At 26.6% G+C, this 24,092-nt stretch overlaps 1 protein-coding gene across 1 annotated transcript; it reads left to right on the top strand.

Moving 5' to 3' along the window:
• Nucleotides 1-3,163: 3,163 nt before the first annotated feature.
• LOC107167367 (uncharacterized) lies at nt 3,164-22,485 on the top strand. Its single transcript, XM_015516386.2, has 4 exons — nt 3,164-4,252; nt 15,315-15,410; nt 15,588-15,693; nt 20,476-22,485. Exons 1-4 carry the CDS (start codon nt 3,880-3,882, stop codon nt 20,531-20,533), a joined length of 633 nt encoding a protein of 210 aa, XP_015371872.1. The 5' UTR covers nt 3,164-3,879; the 3' UTR covers nt 20,534-22,485.
• The last annotated feature ends 1,607 nt before the right edge of the window (nt 22,486-24,092 follow it).

Below are 24,092 nucleotides of genomic sequence, written 5' to 3'. Positions count from 1 at the left end.
GGAGTATATTTGAATCACGTGATTCACAAAAATATTAATGGGTGGTTGGGTAGGTAGGTCTTATGGTTGGAAAAGGTAGATTGGACCATTTTTGCAGGTTGGTATTTAAATATTAAATTATAAATAATAAATATAATTATGTGTACTCAGCAGATAATGTACAATTATAAGTAATAACTAATAACTCTATTTTAGGGTGGGTGGTGTAAAAATACTAAACGTGATTCAAGGGAAAAAAAGTTCAAGCCGCCACTGCCTGTAGATAATAAAGATCCTTGGTCGCCAATATCCGTTTATGCTCTACGTCAAATGACGTTTATAGATCAAGCATAAAAGGTGTTGATATTTTTATACAAACAATTTGCTCTTAGTGATCTATACAAAATTTTGTCATTTTTAAAGTGTTGAATTATTTTTTCCGAATGATTAGCATTTTCAAATATTAATATTTACATCGTTAAGTCATCTTACTTCTTAGTATCTAACTTAAAAATCAAATATCGTAAAACACCAATGAGAGAACACAAATTAGTGTTTTAAATTTTTAATATCAAAACTAATAGCTCACTAGTCACTATTGAAACTAGTGAACGCATAGGCGCCGACTCCGCGGGGGCAAAGGGGGGCGATCGCCCCCGTACATTGATTTAACGGGGGCAAAAGTACTATTTCGCCCCCGTGCCCCGTTGTGTACAATAATTATTATTTTGGTTAAAATACCAGATTATAACATGAAAATATTCATTAGAACATCGACGATTGTATATTTGTATATTACCTAAATATGATCTATAAGTACTATAGATTAGCTGTAATAATTTTATATTGAGAGCTTTAAAAAAAAAAAAATAAAAATAAAAAAAAAAAAGTACTATAGATCGCTCGACGCTCACTACTATTTGGTTTTATATTTTGTCTAAAAATACATCTGTCATTTCAATTTTTCCCGAAATATAGAGACGGAACTGATTTTATTACCATTATATAGTATATAAACTAAAAATTTTCAATTCAAATAATATTATTTATAAATTATAAACAAATATATTTATAGCACCCTAGAGGAGTATTAAAATAGAGTTAAGGGACAATTTGGTAATTACTCCTCCCGGTAAGCAAACTACAGCATACTATAGAATTTTTTTTTTCACTTAATAGAAGAGTTTGCCCCCGCGCTAATATCTAAAAGTCGGCGCCTCTGAGTGAACGTATTTTTGATATTTCGTAGTTGTGTATGAATACGACAATGGATGCAAATGCGATATCTTCTTAAAGTTTAAAATATTAATTATATTAAATTCTATTAGAATAGACAGTGGCTTATTTAGGAGGGGTTCCCCCATCTCCCGAAATTAATTTCTAAATACGCCACTGATTCTAGGCTCAGATAATTCGAACTTTTCTTTTCCCAATGGAAGTAAAAATCATCTATTTGGCTTTGGCAACGTCATCTAGCAACGATAGTTTGCTACGTCCGTTCATCAAAGTTCATAACGAAGCCGGTTGAAGACGCTGCAGTTATAGTCCAGTCGCTTCAACGAAGTATAAAAAATGAAAAGAGCAATAGCGTTCAATCTCGTGTAGAATTTTTGAAGGTATGCATACCATTAAATAATAAACATTAATACATTATTAGTGTTAAGCGACATCTCAAAAGTTGCCCGAGAGCCGGCAATTTAAATTTCAAGGTAGATGGCTAATGTCCTCCTTTATCCAAACTTAAATCCGTAAATTTAATTATGATTATTATTAATGGAATTGAGAGGACGATACCGTACATACTATATTGCCTATATTATAATAACTCATTATCTGTGTTTGTTAACTTTTAACGAGTTTTAAGTACCTATGTATAAGTAGCCAGTATGCATGCATGTAAATTTTTGCTGCAATTTAGTAATATTCACAGGTAACTCTTTAAAAATGTGTTAAGGTATTTAGGTATTGTTCAATGTTCAATATTCTAATACTATTCTTTGCAATTAATTTAAATAATAGGTAAGTTCATTCACTTTTTTATAATACGTTTATTGCTTGTCAAACGAAAATTTCACATGAGGGTGTTACAATTTTATTATTATAATGAATATTTAGTGTGCAAAAAATGCTTAGTTACTAAACTGAAATGTATATATCATAATAAATTTTGTTTGGCAGACTCGTACCCCTTAAAAAATTTCAAGTACCCCCAAATGTACGTGTACGGCGTACCACAGTTTGAGAACTCCTAGTGTAGACGATAGACGTGTAGTATCTATCTATAACAGGTAAATTCCCCCTCCCATATTTAATATTGTAATTTTTAAGTCTTAGTTTAGTATATTTGAGTAAGAAATATTTTAATATGATTTTTTAATTATTATATTTAGAACGAATCTACGAAAATCTCTGGGAAAAAGAGTCCCGCGAAAAATAGTTGATTTATTTATATATTATATATATTTTTTATTTATAAGTTAATTATACGTTTATGAACACAACATTAAACTTTTATATGATATATTGATATATAAAATAGAAGAAGATGGGATCTGGGAGTAAAAAAAGATATAGGAATGATAAAACATTGCATTTTTTAGTTTGACAAATCATATTTCAATTCATTTAGTCGTATTCAGTGGACTTATATTGGAAAGCATATTAGACTTCGTACAAAACATTGGCATTTAATTTATAATTAATATATTGGTCATTATATCGCAAAAAATTATTATGTCATAATATTTTTATTTTTATTGTACTGAATATGTATAATTAATAAACCGGACATTTAGGTAGAATCCCTATTGCCCCTCTTCTCAACTTGGTCGAATTTTGGGGTCCCCCGCCTATAAACACGCCACTAGTTATACTTTACGACTTACTGCTTACACAGTTAATAGTTATACCTACACGGCTACACGCATAGCTATGTCAATGTGTCGAGTTATTAGTACAATTCCTGAAATTACGTTTAGCATAATGTAATAAGTATTGCAATAATAATGGACATTGCACTATTACAGTTAAATAAGAGGTGGGTGGTTTGTACCACCACTGCCACAGTGTCACATAATAACAATATAACATCTATTCATATTTCATTCTATACTGTGGTTTTGTGTTTGATTACGTTCGTGAATTCGTGATCGGGACTTTGGCCTTTACGTAATATATGCGACCAAGACAACATTACCGTCGCCACTCTTCTACATGTTAAATAATATTATTATTATTACTATTATGTCGATGAACAGCTGATCAGGATTCCCTTCCATCGTCGTTGTGTTATAATGTTATACGTCTCAACGTCTGGACTTGTTATTTATTTTTTATTTCACCAGTTGACCATGTTATCATCATTATCAGAACTACCAATTTGTAACTGCGCGACGACATAAAGAATAGAGTGTCAGACGACGAACGAAAAAGCTAGGACGGGAAAAAAGTAGTATTAAATTGATGATCGAAACAAATAAATAATTAATTGATATTATCGTAGTTATTACGTTAAAAAATTAACAATCTTCGTCGTATTTTTCGTGATATTGTTATTATTATTTGTTGCTATCACATCGTCATTATTAATAATTTTTCTTTGTTTTCGTTCTCATACCGTCGTCGGAACTGTCGCGTTTTGTTTCTGTGCGCAATTCCAAGTGAATTTCTGTCAATCGCTGAGACTTGAAGTGTGCCATCAGTAGTACACGTTGGCGGTTAAATTTTGGTGCTGCAATCGATGTCGAATGTTCCGGACGTCGTCGTCCGCGTGACGTACGCGGTGGTCGTTCGCTCATAGTACAACGCGCGCTTCAGAGTCCAAAAACTCAAAGCCCTATAATCCGTGTTCGTCAACGTCGTCCTGCAGCGGAGTTCACGTGAACGTTCGTTGCATGCGATATGGGAGCGAAGGCCAGCACGGCCAACGGCGATGACGGCGGCGCCGGTCACGGAGACCACCGGTCGTTCTCTTCCGGCAACGGATCAGATTCTGTGCAGACAGCCAGCAACCCTGGTTTCAGCATTCTACGGTCTCTACCCAGCGCTGTAGCCAATGACAGACAGCGTGCTAGGTCTCTATCTGGTGTGCCCAATGGTCACGATAACAACAGCAACTCGACGAGCCCGCGGTTTGATATCACAGAAGTCTTGGAAGCTGACAGCAGCTCAAACGACGACCAGAACTTGGACAGTCCTACAGTCACTGCTAATATCAGTCTTGGACGTGTTTATTCGGCTCACTCATTACCTGCACATATTTGGCCATTTAACGGTATGTGTGTTTACTTTCTTTATTTACAATGATCAATTTAATTTTGAAGAATAGTACCTATTAAAATGACAAAATGTGTATAGTAATATGGTATGGTGGATGCTTACACTTAGAAACTTTGGCATACTGAAATTATTTTGAGTAATTTTGTAGGTAGGTACCTTACTACTTGCTTGATGATGCAACACGATAGGCATGTAATTATACATTATAAAAAAACTTTTCATTTTATTGCACTTACATTCTAATAAAACCAATATAGGTGGCCTATTACAAATATCCATATTATTAAAGTCAAACAGAGCGAAAAAGCCATTATGAGACTGGCATCACAGGAGTAACTAGCTGAAACATTTTGGGGACAGAATTCCCTCAATACATTTTTTTAAAGTGTTACTTGATGGAGCTTTGTCCCCTTCTTTTCATCGTCTCTTTTAATCATACAAAATAATTAATTTTATCCTCGTTTTATTTTATTTCATTATTATTTATTACCAATGAAAGTGCTCACAAATTGTTTTATTAACTAAATTTTTTAAAAAGAATTAACTATTTAGGTATATAATATACTTTTAACTTGGGCTGAATATGGCCTGTAATTAGAGTTGTCCGCAGTGAAATAGATCAATATAGAATTTGACAAAAACGGAAATTTTAGATACTAAAAAATTTAAAATGCAATGAACAGCCGTTTTATAGCTCTTATGAGGTTGGTATGAGCTTGAAATAAAAACTATACCAATGAACATTTTTAACAGTTTTAATCTAAATACTATTGAATAAAATATGTTACTAATTCTAATAGTCTAATAATTCAACAATTAAATTACTGATATACTCAAATAAGGTTACCTATGGTATCTTCTGAAATTAACTTAAGTTATTAAAGTGGTACTTTTCCATTATCTTGAATCCTACCCATTCTATGACAACAAGTTTGATACAATTTCAGTATTTCAACTACCACTCGACTTAACTATCAGTTTTGTTCAAGAAAGATTAATTGTTTTTTCGATAAATGTTTCCTCAGGACTACTGTTAATTCTCTTGTGGTATTATATTTTCTTTTTGAAAACATAATATTGAATGTGGGACCCACATTTTTATATTCTTATTTTCAGTAGTGCCAAAGTCTAAAATTTTACCTATGACATTAGACACCACCACATACAATTTTGACTCCTACCTTTTTCTTATAATTACCTTACTATACACAAAGTATAGTTTCTATGTGATATTATCGACTTTTAGTTCACAATAACTGTAATATCTAATACATTAAATTATGATAATATATTTACTATTTAGAATCACAAAAGTAACCCTCTTACCTACTAAAATCATCTATGACAATTGTCATAGGCAAATATATATTTTGGCACCACTGCTTATTTTTGCCACAGCTACTGTAATTATTCTAATGTATTACTGTGACATGATTCATATTCAAATATGAATCATACAATTTAATCAACTTCTGCAATCCAACAGGCAACAATATAAAAAACCTATTACAGTTAAAAAAGACAATTCACTATTTTAGGCCAGATAGTTTTGGCTTCAGGTGGACGTAGTCAAGATAACAAAATTGAGATTGGCTTTATTCAAGATTATAAAAAAGTTATTATAGTACAATAACATTTTAGTGTCAAACTAAACAGAAAACACATAGGTTTATATTCAGTATTTAATGCTTTTAATTTTTTTTTTTAATAATTTATAAAATGTAAAGCTACATACAAATCCCAATACAAATTAAAGTTATGGTGTTTAATTATCATTGGTTATAATTTTTGTTATGGTATTGATTATTAATACTTGGAAGTAATCTATTACTATTGATGGTTTAATAATGCACAATATCATTTACACGTTAAATGCCATGCGGCTGGCGGGTGGTTACACAATATTCCATAATCGTATGCCAAGTATATTTTTCAGTGTCACTCCAAATTTGTATATTATAATTGAACTATGTATTTGAAAAAAGTTTAAAAATATAAAAAAAAAATTTTATGATTCCCACCACGCCACTGTACTTTTTTTAGTGCATTATTGTAGTGCCATGGATTAGTTGATAATATAAAACTATATTCAGTTATGGCTACCTGCGGTCATGTGGCGCGTTAGTAATAATCAATTGTGGCCACCAGTGGTCGCAAAAGTATGAAATTTGAAAATAACAAATGACCATCAGCAGCCGCAAGGCAATCATTGTGTTAAGAAGAAAACTTTGTAAAAGATGATTTTTAGAAATTTTAGTTAAAAATTAATCTTTAAAAAATTCTTAAGACTAAAGCCAGTAATAAAATGCTAAAATATAGACTGTAGTATAATTATGAATATCTTGAATTATGAGTGAGTATTCAATAGGTTGGCTGTAGGTATAATAATTAGGGCTCTAATTATTAGACTAATGTTGATGACTATGCATTTATGTATACTGTAGGTATTTAATGTATATATATATATGAAATACATTTATTGCAAATTAAACTGTGTATGAGAATAAGTTTGAATAAAAATGTTTTATGTATTAGGTACATTATTGACTATATAAAACAATTGTACCTACATAATTAATTGATATTATGAAATCTTACTATATTACAATCCATCAGTAACTACCATTTCTCCACTTACTCAAATATTTTATGAAATTGCTTTATCTTTATGCAAAAATCTATTATAAAGATAAAAATATAAATTTAAATTTACCATTAATTAAATTAAACCAGATTTAGAACTTTAATGATAAATCATTTATTGTGTGGCATATTAATGTATGTTTTTGTCAGAGTCCAGAGTAATATTTATCTCATATTTATAGCAGGCTACTTTTTTATGAATATATATGTTACATATTTGTATTATTGTTTTATTTATTTTACATTTTAAAGAGTTGAGTTTTGTGAGTAAATTTCCCAAAGATTAATGTTGCAAATTGTTTGTAGGTTCTTGCAATTTTCTAATAATATGTGCGTTTATATTTAGTTTTTAACTGGTGGGCCTGAAAAAATAATTAAGCACTTATTTTTGTCAAAAATCATATAGATTATTCATTCTACTTAGATAATATCTTAAAAATAAATACCTAGTTAATTATAAATTAATTAAAGTTGTCTTTTGAGATTTAGATACAGTTAAACTTCTATTAGACAGAAACCCTGATAATAGTAACAATTTTTTTGGTCATAATCAGGGCTCATAAGTTCTTGCCCTAAAAATGACTAAATAAGCATGCACTAAAAACTGGCAGAATATGCCTTATAACAGTGGTTCTTAAGCTTTTTTGGTTCAAGGCACATAATTATACATCACAAATTTTCGCGGAACACTCAACACAAATGTAATAAAATAAATTACTGTTTTCAATATTTTTACCAGCATAATTACAAATATCAGAAACTTCTAGCAGCACACCGGTTGAGAACCACTGCCTTACAAGATATAATACAAATTTAACCTATAAAACCCTGTGCGCCATACAATAATAAATATAAACTAATAAAATTCTAAGATTTTTTAAACATGTTTGGAAAAGCAAATAAGAATGAATTCAAGTATTTGATTTAATGACCAATTTTTTTTTTTTTAACTTACATGAAAAATGATTTTGGTGAATTTACATTAATTATATGCGCTAATAACTCTAAAAAATCAACTATATTCCAAATATGCCAATAAACCCAAAACAATAAAACATACAATATTAAACTTTAAATTTGTATTATCATTGTCATGAAGTGGTTTTTATCTCACTTAGCATGTTTTCTGATGTAGTCAAAAAACAAGCAAATGCATGAACTCTTACGAGTCCTTAGTCATCATGAATGTCTAGTCGAAAACTCCATTCAGACAGAACAATTGGACGGTCTTAAGCGTTTTTGTCTTAGCGAGGTTTTACTGAATTAGATTGACTTTTACAAATCATGTTTATCTAACTCTGTACCTACATATAAATTATAGCCACTGTCTATATTCTATTACATCTATGGATTCGCAAATAGAATGTAACATTACTAATTATTATGTAGACTGGAATTTTATATAAAATTTGTTAATATAATGTAACCAACCTCACATGCGATGAAAAGGATTCTAGACAGTTTTAGTTGTATTTTTGAATATTTTACAATTTAAAAAAACATTAATTCTTGTAATGCATAATTTAAATAAAATAAAATATTTTTTTTGTTTTTTTGAATTTTGTACAACCTAAAATTACACTGAATAGCCTGAATATTAAGTTACTACTCTAGTAACAATTTAAATTATTAATTTATCTAATCTACTTGTAGTATCTCATATTTATACTAATGATACAACCCAAGTAAAAAGTATTAAATTAAAACCAAAGAATTTCAAAAAAAATTGCTTTTTACTAATCAATTTTGATATGAGTTAAAAGAATATAAAAAACCAGTACTTATTTTTATTTTTGTATACAATATTTTACATTTATTCAATTTTGATGTGTTATCAATTATTCATAATAAATCACAATTATATAATGAATTATGAAATATAATATAATAAAATAAATTTATAATTATTATCTAAATTATACAAGTTATATATTTTATGACTATCGCGTATTAAATAAATATTGGTAAAGTCTAAAAAAGAACTAATTCTCTAGCATGTTGACTTTTCATAAAAATTAAACTTAGCTATTGATTTTTTTTTATTTATATAATAGCTACCTATATGTAACTATACTACTGTTACAGGTAGTTATTACTTATATACATAAATGTATTTATCTAAATTGCATTTGAGTAGTTATTATTGTGTATGGCACTTATTTGTTATTTACAAATTAAAATATGAATTATAGTAATTTAAAATTTTTATAATGTATAGACAACTATATGTACATAAATCTATTAAAAGCTCAATCCAAGCATTGTCCATGATTATAATATTTTATTTACATTTGTTTTAAAATTAAAAAAATTACACAATTCAATATAATTTCATTAAAACTCAATATTCAACCAATGTGCTTATACTGAATACCTACAGTCTTTGTTTTGTTCTGAATCTAAAATACATAATATCTATTTTGTAATATCATTTACATTTTTTGTTAAAAATTTTGATTTAGATAATTTTAAATTCCTGAATATAATAAAATTAAAATAACTTACCAACAGCCAAAATCTGACATTTAATGAAAACAAGTTAACTATATTATAGTGATCAATGATCACAAATTGAATTTATTTATATTTTATTTGATTATAATTCTAAAAATGTATCTTACAGATTTTGCAATGTTTGTATTAGTAAATATATAAGTGAACGTATTATGTATTTACATAATAATAATTATTATTTAATTTAATTATATTATATAACTATACTATATTTTTTTATTTTATTATTTTATTATTTTATTCTTTTATTATTTTGTATTATGTATTATGTATTTACTATGTATTTAATATATTTATATTAAATAAATATACTCACACCACATTTTCAACATTATTATCTGCTTTTATGTCATAGTTTTTATTATAGACATTATTGTTCCATTACAACTTTGAGAATGATCTCATGTCACTGTGTAGGTTTTAAAACATATTTAGGCTTTAGTGAATGCTAGATTTTAAGGATAAGTACTTACTCAAGTTACTACTTACTATCACATTTAATTTTAAATTTATTATCATAATAATAATATAGTATGATAATTGTCCTGTCCAAGGTTTAAATTCTCAAAAAAAGGATTTTAGAGGACGACAATAAGTTCTCCAGGTTTATTTATTGATACAGTTAGTTTATTATAAGAGATAGAGTATGGACATAGTAAGTACTTTAAAAGGTTTTCAATTACCCTTGCTGATCTAGTGATTTAATTATGACATTAATCATTAAAATATGTATGAAACAGTTGAAGCATTCTATATTTTTATCTATACAATGTTATCTTTTGATGAAAACAGTTATGAGTATGGTATTGTCAATAATATAAATCAATATTGTCATATTACATCCATTATAAAATGTGATAAAATTTTTTTATTTTGCTAATAGATTGATGATAAATTAGAATAAATTGAAAATATTACCTTAAATTAAAATCTGGATATACTAATTATATTGTATTACACTCAATTCAAATGCTTTTAGTTGAGTATAAACTATTATAAACTAGTATTGCTTTATTTAAGTAACTACTTTGGGGTATTGTTTTAGATTTCAGACCAGAGCTTAGTTAGGTATTTGCAGGTACAATAATTGCACCGATTAGTTTTAGAGTGACATATACTTTTAAATTTTATTTGGGTCTTCTATTCAATAATTCAAAAACTTAAAAACAAGTTAGATACTAGGTCATAAGCTTAAAACATTCAAACCTGTTTAAGAAATATTTTATTTTTAGAATGAAAATTGTTAATAATGTGAAATTATTTGTATTTGAATAAGCCAATCTCTGTGAATAATATTTTTTTTGTGTCAAAACAAAATATTATACATATATTAATTTTTGCCTCGTTTAGGTGATATCTAAAAAAAATATAATTTTTATGAAACATAGGTACTTTATAAGGATTTCTTGATATTTATAATACATACCTAGGTATACATATATTCTGGTATATACAATAATGTTGTATACATTTATTTTACAACATTAATGAATGTAGGTAATATGCATTTTAAGATCATATATGTATATATATATATATTTATCAAAATTAAATATACATAGATATCTAATATCATAATAATATGTTCATTATGCCAGAATGTCTAACCTGCATATTTATCTCGAATTATAATTTTGAAAAATTATTTAAAACTTCATTATTGTTACCAATAAATATTAATATTTTTTGATTTACAGAAGGCTAAAACAAAAAATTAAATTAAACAAAATCTATACATTTAGTATTTTTTACTTATCTAATTATTTATTTATTTTTTGAATGTAAAATCTATCCTTAACATTAGAACTGCTGCGCTCAAATTTACTATGTTCTCCATGTCCTAGAAAGACAACATATGCTTGAAAGTACTAATTGTATGTTTTGTGATGTTATGTGTTATAAGATAGAAACAACACATATACACCAATTTAACATTGTGATACCTATTGATTCAGTTATAAGCTAATGAATGATTATGTTTTTTTATTGTTTTAATGTTTGTTTTAATTTTCAAAACAAAATATTACCAAAATTCATGAAAATAACACTCAATAGTATTAATTATTATTTGAAAATAGCTTACATCACACACACACATACATACACTCATAATATTTTTTTATCTAATATAGTGAAAGTAAAACAGCATGATAATTAATAGTGTAAAAATGCTGGTAAAAGTTGATGTTAGAAAATATTCGTGTAGCCCAATAATATACTTTTTCTTTATTCTTTTATAATTTTATTGATGTTTTTAATTTGAGATAACTTATTATATATTAACAATAATATTTTATATGCTATTGATACTTGATAATATAACTTATCTATGTATTTCGGCTTTTGAGCATTATTTAAGCTATGTAAACAAGTTAAAATGCAGAGTAATATTTGAAAATTTTATTTATTTTTTAATCATTTCAAGTTATTTACTAAATTGTAAGCAAATGAACCTTGGGCCAGTTATTACTTTCAATGCTTGTAAATTTTTAATTTGAAGGTTTAAAATAAATTAACTCAAGTAGATAGTCTATTATATGTTATACTTATAAATTATAAATTTAGTACTTGATAATTATATTGTTATTTAAATTATGATAAACTGTATACATATTTTAGTGTATTAGTTCTTAAAAAAAGGGGGATAAAAAGTAGTTGTAATTTAACAAAAAAACTTCCTAGTTTTGCATTCGTTATTACTTTATTAGTATAACATTATGTTCTTTTAGTACTTACAATAATATTATTAACATACATTATTTTTAATTGAATTATTTAGTGTTTTCGGCATTAGCTAAATATAATGTAAAAACTTTTATCATAATTATTAATGAACCATGAATTATATTGTTATTTTATGAATAATATATGTATAGTTGTTTTTCTTTTAATTTTAATTTTTTTGTTAGAATAATTTGAAACAAAAGTATTAAATTAATTATAAACAGCTTTGAATTTAGTTTAATATAGTATGACGTTATGTGGTATTTTGGTGTGATAATATTATTGAAAATTCAGTGTATTATATTTTGAAACTGTACAATACTTAGGCTTAGTTATTATTTGTAAGTGTAATATAATAATAAAATAGTTTATACTTATCTAACACTGTAAAAGTAATACATGATTATGTACTCAAACATATTATGCATATGATTAAAAGAAGTCATGTGCATGTGATGTATAGTAATTGTTTAAAATGTATAGGGTATGTTTCTTTACAATTTAAATAAGACAATCTATATATCATATATCAAATGTCTGTGTTAAAATGTGCTATTCTTCTTGAATAAGGAATGATTGTAAATTATTGTACTTCATGAAATGTCTGTTCAAGTATGATTCAACCATAGTTTTTGTCTAAAATGTTTGTTTTTACTAATGTTATTTTCCCTAAATTTTTGTTTGTAGTTAATAGAACGCGAGTTGTAATTTTCGTTGGTAATTAATATCGCGAACATCAAATAAAAATTATTGTTATAATTTTGTTGAAAAATATTAGCTTGCTGTTATTTAATATCTTTTCACGCGTTCTATGATAATGGACAACACGTGTATACTGTATAGCCTATATTATTGTAATATTTAATAACGTAATAAATAATAATGTAGTGTTTTCGAGTTGGTATGATAAGTACAGTCGGTATTGCAGTTATATTATTTTATAATGTAAATAAGTACATTGTCATTCGTCACCGTCAAAACGAGTGGTTGGTTGTGATCTTTAACCAATAATATAAGTCGGTTATTTTGGCCCATAATAATTTCCCAATGTTATTATACTGTTAAAAACGTTACTGTGTTGTTATTACTTATTATTATGTGTTTATATGTAGGTATATCAGTATAATGTTACCTATATATTTACTGTTTAGCGATATCGAATTAATTTTTATTAGTCGTCGAGTCCTTGAAAGGCGAATCGATAAGCCATTATATGTTCAAGAATGATCACTACGCGTCGAGCATAGGTAAACAAGGACATTTTGCTTGTAGTACGCTATTTTTTTTATAGTCAAAATATAATTTCTTTGTTGTTTATAATATACAGAATCGTCTTTTCTCCAACTTGTCCTCCAACAGTTGTATAGGCGATACTATACTACAACAATTAGGTACATAACTACATAAGTCATAAAGTATGCATGCTAATCAGTTATCTATATTGTGATAACTGATAACTGATCAGTGAAATTTAACTATTTAAGCGATGTTTCCGATTACGCGCATCATACGTGGTCAGATTCTTAACTTTTGAATGTAGTTTATTAAAAGTTGAAACATGTGTCTGTAAACAAATATCTTGCTAAATTTTGATGTTTTTGTCGTTTAAATTGTTGTACCCCCAGACAATTAATTAAATAATTTTGAGTTAGTATATTATTATGACGGTTTTTATTAGACATGGCGGATCCAAGACAATATAAATATAATAAAATATTGTAAGCTCATGATCAATTAAATTACTATTTTCATATTTGGAATATATTTTTTTAAGTAACTTTAACGTTTAACTTTTTATTTTTTTAATTTGTATTATAGGTACATTTTTTTTTTTTATAAATAAATGTATTTACAATCTGTTATATAATAAAACAATAAGTAAATTTGTGATTTTTTAGGTATATTTGTCTTCTTAAAACTAAATAAAAATATACGGTGCCGTTCGATTATATTATATTTGGTTGACTTATACAAATTATCTGCTGTTTTTAATATAACCAACAGGTCTCTTTTAAGTACTTAAAATACTAAGTACTTACATACGGTACTAAAAAGTTTCTCAGATATTATTGCAGCATTTATACATATTTTACGATCTTTTTTAGTTCACCATCAGCTGTCGTAGGTTAAAGTTCGTTATATGTGTTTTTGTTGAAAATAATGTTTGATTTGTGTTGTAGGTATACATTTAGTATTTATATACAAAAATTTTTTTTATATTCAATTGAAATTTATTTTTAGAATTTACTTTTTACTACTTAATTTTCATAATATTACACAAAAGAATCAAGATTTGTGTGAATTTAGTACCTATTCAGTATTCACATATAATCATTTTTATTCGTTTTCAATAATAAATTATAACATGATGTATGGACGACGAAAGCATTATTTATATATATTAATGTATATTATATTTACAACATAATTTAAATAACTATCTAAGTATAATACAGTACAATAAATGGCGCTATTGAAGCTTCCTTGTTTTTAGTAAAAAGTAAAAATAATAATAATGCATGAATTGATTTAAAAAATATTTTAATATAGGTACCTATTAGTAATAGGATATTACCTATATCAGTTCAAAAAAAGTTGTGTTCTTGATTCCTAAATTATTAACGTTTAGTTAATAGTAAATCATTGTAATCTGATTGTAGATTATTAAAATAATCGGTATACCTAATTTAGTGTTAAATATATTTTTACATATTAATACATTTAATGGTCAGCTAGTGTTATAGCATCTATAGATTAAAATTGTTTTCACCACCGTTATGAAATGAATTCCAAAGGTATTGTTACAAAATATTTGACTAGTCTTTTTGTAAGGTAAATACAATTTATAATTACCTATTAATATTTACCTGATATCTAGCTAGGCAACATTTCAAAAAAAAAAATGTAATGTAATTTAATTGAGTTTTACTCAGAATTATCTTGTCTTACCTAATTTTGCTTTAATTAATTTAAGTAATTAAACTATAATTTGTTATATAAATGTTAATACTAGTATAGTTATATATTATATATAGTTTTTCTAAAAAAATTAATCTATTGATCGCGTGTTATTATTTAAAAAAATATATTATACCTTAACAATACAATTATTAGTAATTAATTATTTACATACACTTTTTTATCATATTTATATAATCTATTAATTATATGTTTAGGAATTAAGTGTCCAGTATGTTCAAAGTTTGTTTTACCAGACGAGATAGAAGTACATCTGGTTATGTGCTTGACCAAACCTAGACTGATTTACAACGGTATGTTTATTAGTTTAAACTGTTATTCCTAAAATGAAACATTATAAAATATACAGTGCATATCTATTAATAATTGTATTATAATTGAATATAACTTATATGTGGTTTAACCTATTTTAAAATATCATTTACAGTCTGTTAAACGATATGATTTATTATTGCTATGTTATTTTGTAGAAGACGTTTTAAAAGATGATAAAGGTGAATGTGTAATTTGTTTGGAAGAACTAATACAAGGTGATACCATAGCTAGGCTTCCTTGTCTTTGCATATACCATAAAACGTAAGTACCTATATTAAAAATCGATTTATAAATTTATTACGTTTTTTGAACCGTTTTAAAATATATCAAAAAAACCGAATTTTTCAATTTACAACATGTAATTTTACTTGAAGTCTGAATGACTGAATATTAATTAAAGTATAGTATAGTATAGTATAGTCTATAATATAACTATTGTGTTGGGTAAAGCACTTCGATAAACTTGTATATTATAATTGAATCCCCGCAATAAAGTTAAATGTACTCCACTGCCTATATAAATGTTTTTTTTACGAACAGTTAAAATTACGTAAAAACGACTATAGAACATCATTAACGTGAACTACGAATTATAGACGTATACTATAATATAAATAACCTGTGAATTTAAATTAATTAAAAACTAATTTTTTTATTTGGTGTGGGGTACTGATTTAATTAAAGAAATTTCTCAAAAATTAATCATGTCCATATTTACGAAATTTTCTGACCACTCGTACATTCCTATTATGATTCCTATTAGGTAACTCACTATTATGATTATTCGTCATCTTTGTTCGATTATTTATTAGTTGTAGTCTTTAAATCCATATTATAATACAAATACTTTAGTACTTTATTACTGTAATCCGTGTGGTTTAACTAATATGTAATTAAGGTGTTCGGTGGCAGACAGTTGTTTTGTCCAAAACAAACCTATCTTTTGTCATACTGATGCGCGATAATACTTTTTAAAATTGATTCGTTATTATGTCTACTTGAGATCTGTTCGATCAGTCTAGTTTGACCAATCTTACTCTCCTCTCCCCCCCTAAAAAAAAACAACTAATTTTGAATATTTTGAATGTTGGACTTTTCAAACCGTATAATTGAAGTATCAAACAGAAATCTTAAAAGTGGACTAACAGAGATCAAGTAGACATTCCATCGAATTTAAATCAATTTTCTAAAATATTATCGCATTATAGATCGATCGGTAGATGGTTATGGACAAAAAGTATATACCTACAAATAAGCTAAATTGTTTCCCGTTCGTGCGCAACGCCGAGGGAGTGACTTATACATGCGTGGGTGGGAGCATTTCGCTATTTCTTTTACACACAGCCACACACACTAATGAGCATTTACTTTCCTTAATTTTACAAGACCATATGCATACTATTCGAAAATTCAAAAAAATTGGATCTCCTTAAAATCTATCTGCCACCGATCTCCTCATTGTGTTTTCATTTCAGTCGTGTAGTCTAAATTTTTCATTGGTCGATAATTTCTTATATAATATGGAAAGTTTAATTATCCCTCGTAAGTATGGTGTATTTATATCTGATACTCTGGATATGTTTAGATTTTCGCAGCAATCTTACGTATATCATTCACAGAATGATGAAAGTGTTTTTTAATTTTCCTTTTTAAACTTCCTCAGCCATCCTGGCTACGTCATTGCCTCATTATAATTCATTTCATTTTTTCATTTATTAGTTTGTTATTGACTTGATTTAGTTTTAAAAATATTTCCCTACTTCATTTGTTACTCTATGGTCTCTATGCAAATGTTTCATTGACAATAAAATAATATTGAGAATTAACTAATTTTAAGTAAATGTCAAACTAATAGCCCGAGCAGCCTATCTTTTATGAAAAAATCAAAATCGAAAAATGAACGACGTAATAGTATTATACTGGTATAAAATTAAAAAGATGTATTAGAGTATTACAGATGTTTGAAGAAAATATAATAAAGTAAATAAAAACAATTATTTTATTTTGGACCGATGCCCTAACTCCCCTTCTCTTTTCTGCTCTTTAACTTTTGGATTTTAAGATATTTTTGGTTTTGGCTTTAACTCAACGGATGTTCCAAAATCTAGTACACTCAGTGAGATAAGTTCCTCTCATTTAGATTTTTGACATTCCTAAATCAAGGTTAAATATAACAGGGATTTAGTTTCCGGGTCATTAAACTCATATGTTATCGTCTCAATGTTTATACTTTAAAATTATACCATAGAAATAATTTTTCGTGTAATACTGTAACTATAACCTAACTACCTAAGTCAGTGTTTGCAATTTAACGACATCGAAGAATAAAAAGTGAAATACAAGATATGTCTGGGGCCTGGGCCATTGAGATGGTTACTTGACATAAATTATTTTAACGCGATGCATAATAATAATATTCATCAATACGTACATTTATAAGATGAATTTGAACTAGTTCGATTTCACATTTTCACTTTAAGTTTTTGAGAATTTCTTTAATATCGTGTTCGCTATATATATATATATATATATATATTAATGTGTATAGGTACGAACTATTCGGTAGTATTATTTTATTTTGGACAAAACGTACCTAATTTAGATAAGAATAGAACATTATATAATAAATTAGATACATATATATATTTATTGTTAGATACTTTCATAACATTTAACAAAGAATAATGGTAATATTTTTTAAATTACAGTTTCATAGTTCTAATGATTATTAATTTTATAAATAATCTTATAATTTATTACATTGAATATTATATATTTTTATTCATACTGCAAAATTAACTATAAGACTTTCATAACATTTTAATGTAATCCTGGAACCTGTTATGCTTCCATTGTATAGTTAACCTATATAGTTGAAGAAATTGGCAGTTAGAAAACAAATTGGTGTTACATATTACACTAATTTTTATTAAATTATAAAATAATATGATATGATTGGTACGATATTCTGTATATTTTCTTTAATGTAATAAATTATTTGAACAGGATTTTAATAGGTATAGTGATTAGTGATCAACTGTTTAGATTAAATAACTATTTACTTAATTAAATATGTATTTAAATTGTTGTCTTTAATATTTTGTGTTCATGTTAGTCATTTTTTCAATAAAATAAACCTATATGGCTATATATACCTAACGTATCAAGTACATAATATCAATTTATTTGCTAATGTTCTTCTCACTAGTTCGGTACTTCGATAAAGTAATAGTTCCGGTTAGTATCATAAACAACATACCTATTACCTAACCATTTTTACAAAATACATCTATAAATTTGTCAAAATACTAGTTAAAACTAAATGTCCGTTAAAATCGGATAATTTAAAAACATATAAAATACGATTTCCTCATTGAAAAACTAATTTTGAAAAACTGATTTGTATATAATATATTTTTTTTTTTTACTATTCTGATTCGAAGGATTCAAAATATACTTCATAATAAATTCAAATATGTTTTCAAAATTATTATAGGAGTAAAACTCAAGTTAGTACGTTGGAACGCGTATAGGTCTATTTTACTCTAAAAAGTGTTAGTGTGGAATCCCCTTAACTTGTGAATTAAAATATCGGGATACGATTATGAAATGTTTATAAATGTCTTATACCACGTGTAGTGTTTGTATTATTTTTGGAGTTTGACCTAAATAATGAGTCGATCATAAAAATAATTAGAACGAACACAAGAAGAATAAATACGAACATCAAAATATTCGACTGATACATACTACGTTATACGGATTACTTTAACCGAGAGTCTTTGACGATAAATGTCAATTGGAACTAGATGAAATGTGAAAATTTTAATCCACAATGAATAAAACACATTTATATAAAATCTTAGAGTACTCGAAACTCGAAAGGGTTATTATAAAATCTAGTGTTGTGTGTATATTACATATGTTCTAAAAATTATGTTATCCAAAATATGTTAATACTCATCTAATTTAAAAAATATCTATTAAATATTTTGTTCTTGGGCGAAGCAGAAATATGTTTGTTATGAAAGTATTTTGCTAGAATGTATTTTTTTATGTATGTATCGATCTTAATTTATATGGCCATGTTCTATCTGTTGTTTTTATGATTATTTGGCGTACCTACCTTATACCGTAGTGTGAATTATATTAAAATATTATTGACCTAGGAAGTACTCGGTCATTATGAACTTACTGTGTTGTAATTTTAGCCGGAGAGGATAATATTATGTTGAACGTTTGTGTATATAGTGTTATTTGTTGGCCGCAGTTTCAAGGTTTCTTAATTTTATAGAATATGCTATGAACTATAAAAACATGATAGGAAGTTTGGGGACGGTCTTATTACGATTTAATCGATAAGAGATAAAGAGTCAGTTTTGATCGGTTATAATAAGAAACATTTATTGCAGGAATTAATGATAACTTTGGTAGGTATAAGAAATTGCATGTGGTGTTGGTTGTCGCTAGGTTATAGATTGCGTCACCGGTGAATGCTTTTGATATTGGAATGGCGTGAGGATAACGTACCTCAAGCTGTAGGTCTGTAATTTATAGAATATAGATTATATACAATATATACTAATATATATGATTTAAGGTTTGTTGCCTGGTTAAACATGGTTTTATCATTTTTAAAATTTTTTTTTTAATAAAAACAAAACAGTTACATTATAAAGACAAAAAAAAGTCCTCGTTTCTCAAATTGTGACCCTTATAAAGGGTCCGTAAATATTATTATTATTTATTATAGGATTCGCAATCATTTTTACCATAGCCTAAGGGGTTCGGTGGAGGAAAAGTATGGGAAACACTGAATTATTTAATATTTAGTTGGTATTAGTCATTCAAATTGTATCTCTAATTAGATTTCGAATTGCGATTTACTTAAAAATCAACTATGCGGTATCCTGTATTTCTGTATATATATCCTGTATCCCTTATAAAGTTTATGTTTTTAACACCGAACGGTTCGCGCCAATTATATTGTGTGGGACCCCGTCCTTAAATAATTATGATAATTAGGTATTTGTTTTTTTTCAGATGTATAGACAGATGGTTTGAAGTGAATAGATCGTGCCCTGAACATCCAGGAGATTGAACCGTTTATACACTGACTTCGAACAACATTTGAAGAGGGGAATATAAGATAATATAACAAAAAATTGTTGCGCAGCTATATGTATTATGAATAATGATTATTATATTATGATTAATAATAATTTAATTTTTTTTAACAATTACGAGAAGTCGAAACGCTAATTCCGAACTATATACTATTACCATTTACCATACCAATATTAAAATATATACACATAAATTAACTTCAAATAATGTGCATGAAAAACAAATAAATAACGACGTAATTATATCATCTATATTATGCTTTCAATATTTTGCAATTCGGTTGTGTACAAAGGCTGATACAACTGTTGATTATCAATTTTCGATTGATTTTTTTTTTTATTTATTGTTTATGAAAATGATACGTGGACTAACAAAATCACTTAAACTTTTATTCTTGACTATAAGGTGTTTTTTCCACACAAATTGTTTTTTTCTCGTTTAATGCTTTATATAATGTATAAATTCGAGCTATATTCGGTTGAGATATAACTTAAAATATAATTAAAACCATTTTTCTATTAGTACATTATTTATACTACATAATTATATAGTTGACGTGTTACTGTTACATAATACAAAAAAACTGTACATATCATTTTCTGTTTTTTTGTTTTTTAGATTTATTCTCCCATTTTTTTATTGGTACATTTACATGTCTTGAAGTAAAAACTACTACTAATCATAACCTAAATGTTATAAATTCTACCTTAACTTTTCTATGTAGAATGAGTTTTAAACTAATGTTTGTATATTTAAACTGATTATTAATAAAACTGTTATTGTATAAACGTTCCGAATGAATCAGTGAATATATATATATATATATAATATGTTTAGCAATTCCAGAGTTAAAATATTATGTTTTACATTATTTTTTCTGAATCCATATTGTTGATGGTCAGAATTATATATCATTTATTTTAATTTTACTCAATTGTAAGAACATTTGAATAGACTTAAGCGTTTTGTCGTTATTTTTAATTTACATACGGTGCATTGTAACTTTGTTTTGTTTTGTTTTATTATTATTTTTTTTTTCAAATTTTATAACTGATCAAAGATAGTTTTTGTAACTTAGTCGGGGCTGCTCTTTTTACAATGTAATTAAGATTCTCGTTTTATTTATGTAAAATTGTTTTTAAACTTGATGTATGATGTTATGTGAGGTAATATGATATAGCTAATAAATAATATAAACATAAATTATTTAAGTGTTTAATAATACCTCAAATATATACAACAAAGAAAATATTTTGATTGATATTATTGAGTTGCATTTATCCCAAGTCCCTTATGCCCAATTGCCATTTCAACTATATTATTATATGTTGCACACACTTAGCTACAATGGCTGGTAACTGTGAAATGCTCTGTAAACCGCTATTGTGCTATAAACATTAAACTGTTATTTCGCTTTAATTCTGCGTGCTCTAAGTCCATATTATCTTGATATAATATTAGCACCTATATATTTATAAATTGTAAAAGCCATAAAATAAAAATAATAATGATAAAATAGTAATTTATAGTGTTATGTCGAACAAAAATTTTTAAGAATACAATTTTTTTCTCATTTAGAACAATGTTTAATGTGTACAAGAGTGGGTGAGTGTGTGTCTTGTAATTTTATGTGTGTATATTCTTGAATGCAAAGGGTTTAGCGATGATACAAGAGTCTTCTTAACCAACATAATTTTAGTTCAGTTAAGTTATATTGTTTCTTAATTTGTTCGTATATAAAATGTAATACCTATGTAATTTTATGATTTTGGAAGATGAAAAAATGTTTATGTTGACATTAACATTATTATTATTTTTACAACTACATTTATAAGACCTAATCTTATCTGTTTTATTGTGATATATCTTAAACATGAATGTATAATGTATGATTGTATGATTAAAAAGACCATATTATTCTAAAAATACTTTGTTTAAATTCATTTTATACCTACATTGTATTTGTTATTTATTTTTTTCAGTGACATGTGACTATGTTATGTGCATACCTGTCTAGGTGATCTAACTTATTTATTTTTACTTTTAACTAATATAGTATATGGCTTGGAACTGTATGTTATTAATTAAAATATTATTGAATATTTGTAGATAATTTGGTTTAGTAAACTATTCTTAATCACATATTTGCAGTGCTTGATTTGGGGGGGGGGGCGGATTCCCCTTCTTTTTAAATTTTTTTTTTAGCGAACCCTTTCTATTTATTTAAAACGGAACACTGGGAACTTACTATAGAGAATTTGTAAATCATCAGTTTTTCTGTTGCAAAATATACCTATAGGCTATAACCTATAGCCATAATATTTGTACATTTAAATTGAAAATGAAAATAAAAAAATTGATTTTTAAATTGCTAGTAAATTGTATTATGCCCACAGAAATATAAGCATATATCTGTGATTATGTAATAGATACATTTTATGAATTAAATCTTTATAAATCGTAAATCGTAACATAAATTATATTGTCATTGGAATATTGGATGATGTGATAACTCATCTTATCTCCAATTATCAAAGTACCAAAGTTACTACAGTCAGAACAATTGCAATTTCTTCCTCTGAATGTGAGAGATCTTTCAGTGCGATGAACAACATAGTTATATCAAAAAGAAATGCTTTGACTACAGGGCATATATCTTCATTGGTTTTCCTTAACTGCATCGGATCTCCCATTCAGTTGTTCAAACTAGATCATTACCTTGAGAGCTGCATTAAAAGTGGCAAAAGAAATTCAGATGAAGTAAACTGTCCTAAATGATCTTTTAAAAATGAAGATAAATCATTTTATGGACCTTATTTAATATGTAGTTTAAGTTTTTTTTTTGTAGAATTATTAATTGATAATTTAACATTTAATGTCTTAAAAAAATAATGAATAAGTAAATGTTTTTTCTTTTAAAATATATTTGTATAATAAATCTATTTTTTGGGATTATGGGTGGTTGAAGGGGGGTGTGGGGGGCTTTGCCCCCCCCCCCACGGTAATGTGACGGTTAATTTTGTGTGGAATGCTTGTTCACCAAACATCCGCTGAGTCCCCCTTCTACTGTTCTTCCAAATAAAGCACTACATATTAGACATTTATATCAATATCAGAAATTTGTCTGAATATTTTGGAAATATGTGTAACTATTTTATTAATGTCAAAATATTATTATTAAAAAACTAGATAAATAACTAATCAATAATGATGCAATCATAGAATATCTATAATAGCATACATTAAAAATATTTATTATTAATAATTATATAGAAATGTAGAAATGTATGATGAACAACTACACAGTACACAGAAGTATATTATAATGTTTAAGTATAGATAACTCATATGTACAAAAATACTTCCTGTTCCTATAAAGTCCAAAAATAATTTAATAGATTTCTAGTTCTTTAAATATTTATTATTAATAATTATATAGAAATGTAGAAAAGTATGATGAACAACTACACAGTACACATGAGTATATTATAACTTTTAAGTATAGATAACTCATATGTACAAAAATACTTCCT

Source organism: Diuraphis noxia, unplaced genomic scaffold (genome assembly GCF_037042655.1).
Source record: "Diuraphis noxia isolate RWA-SAM2 unplaced genomic scaffold, SU_Dnox_SAM2 contig0005, whole genome shotgun sequence".
Lineage (NCBI taxonomy): Eukaryota > Metazoa > Arthropoda > Insecta > Hemiptera > Aphididae > Diuraphis > Diuraphis noxia.
The sequence above is the reverse complement of the archived record's forward strand: the minus strand, read 5'-3'. Positions and strand labels throughout refer to the sequence as shown.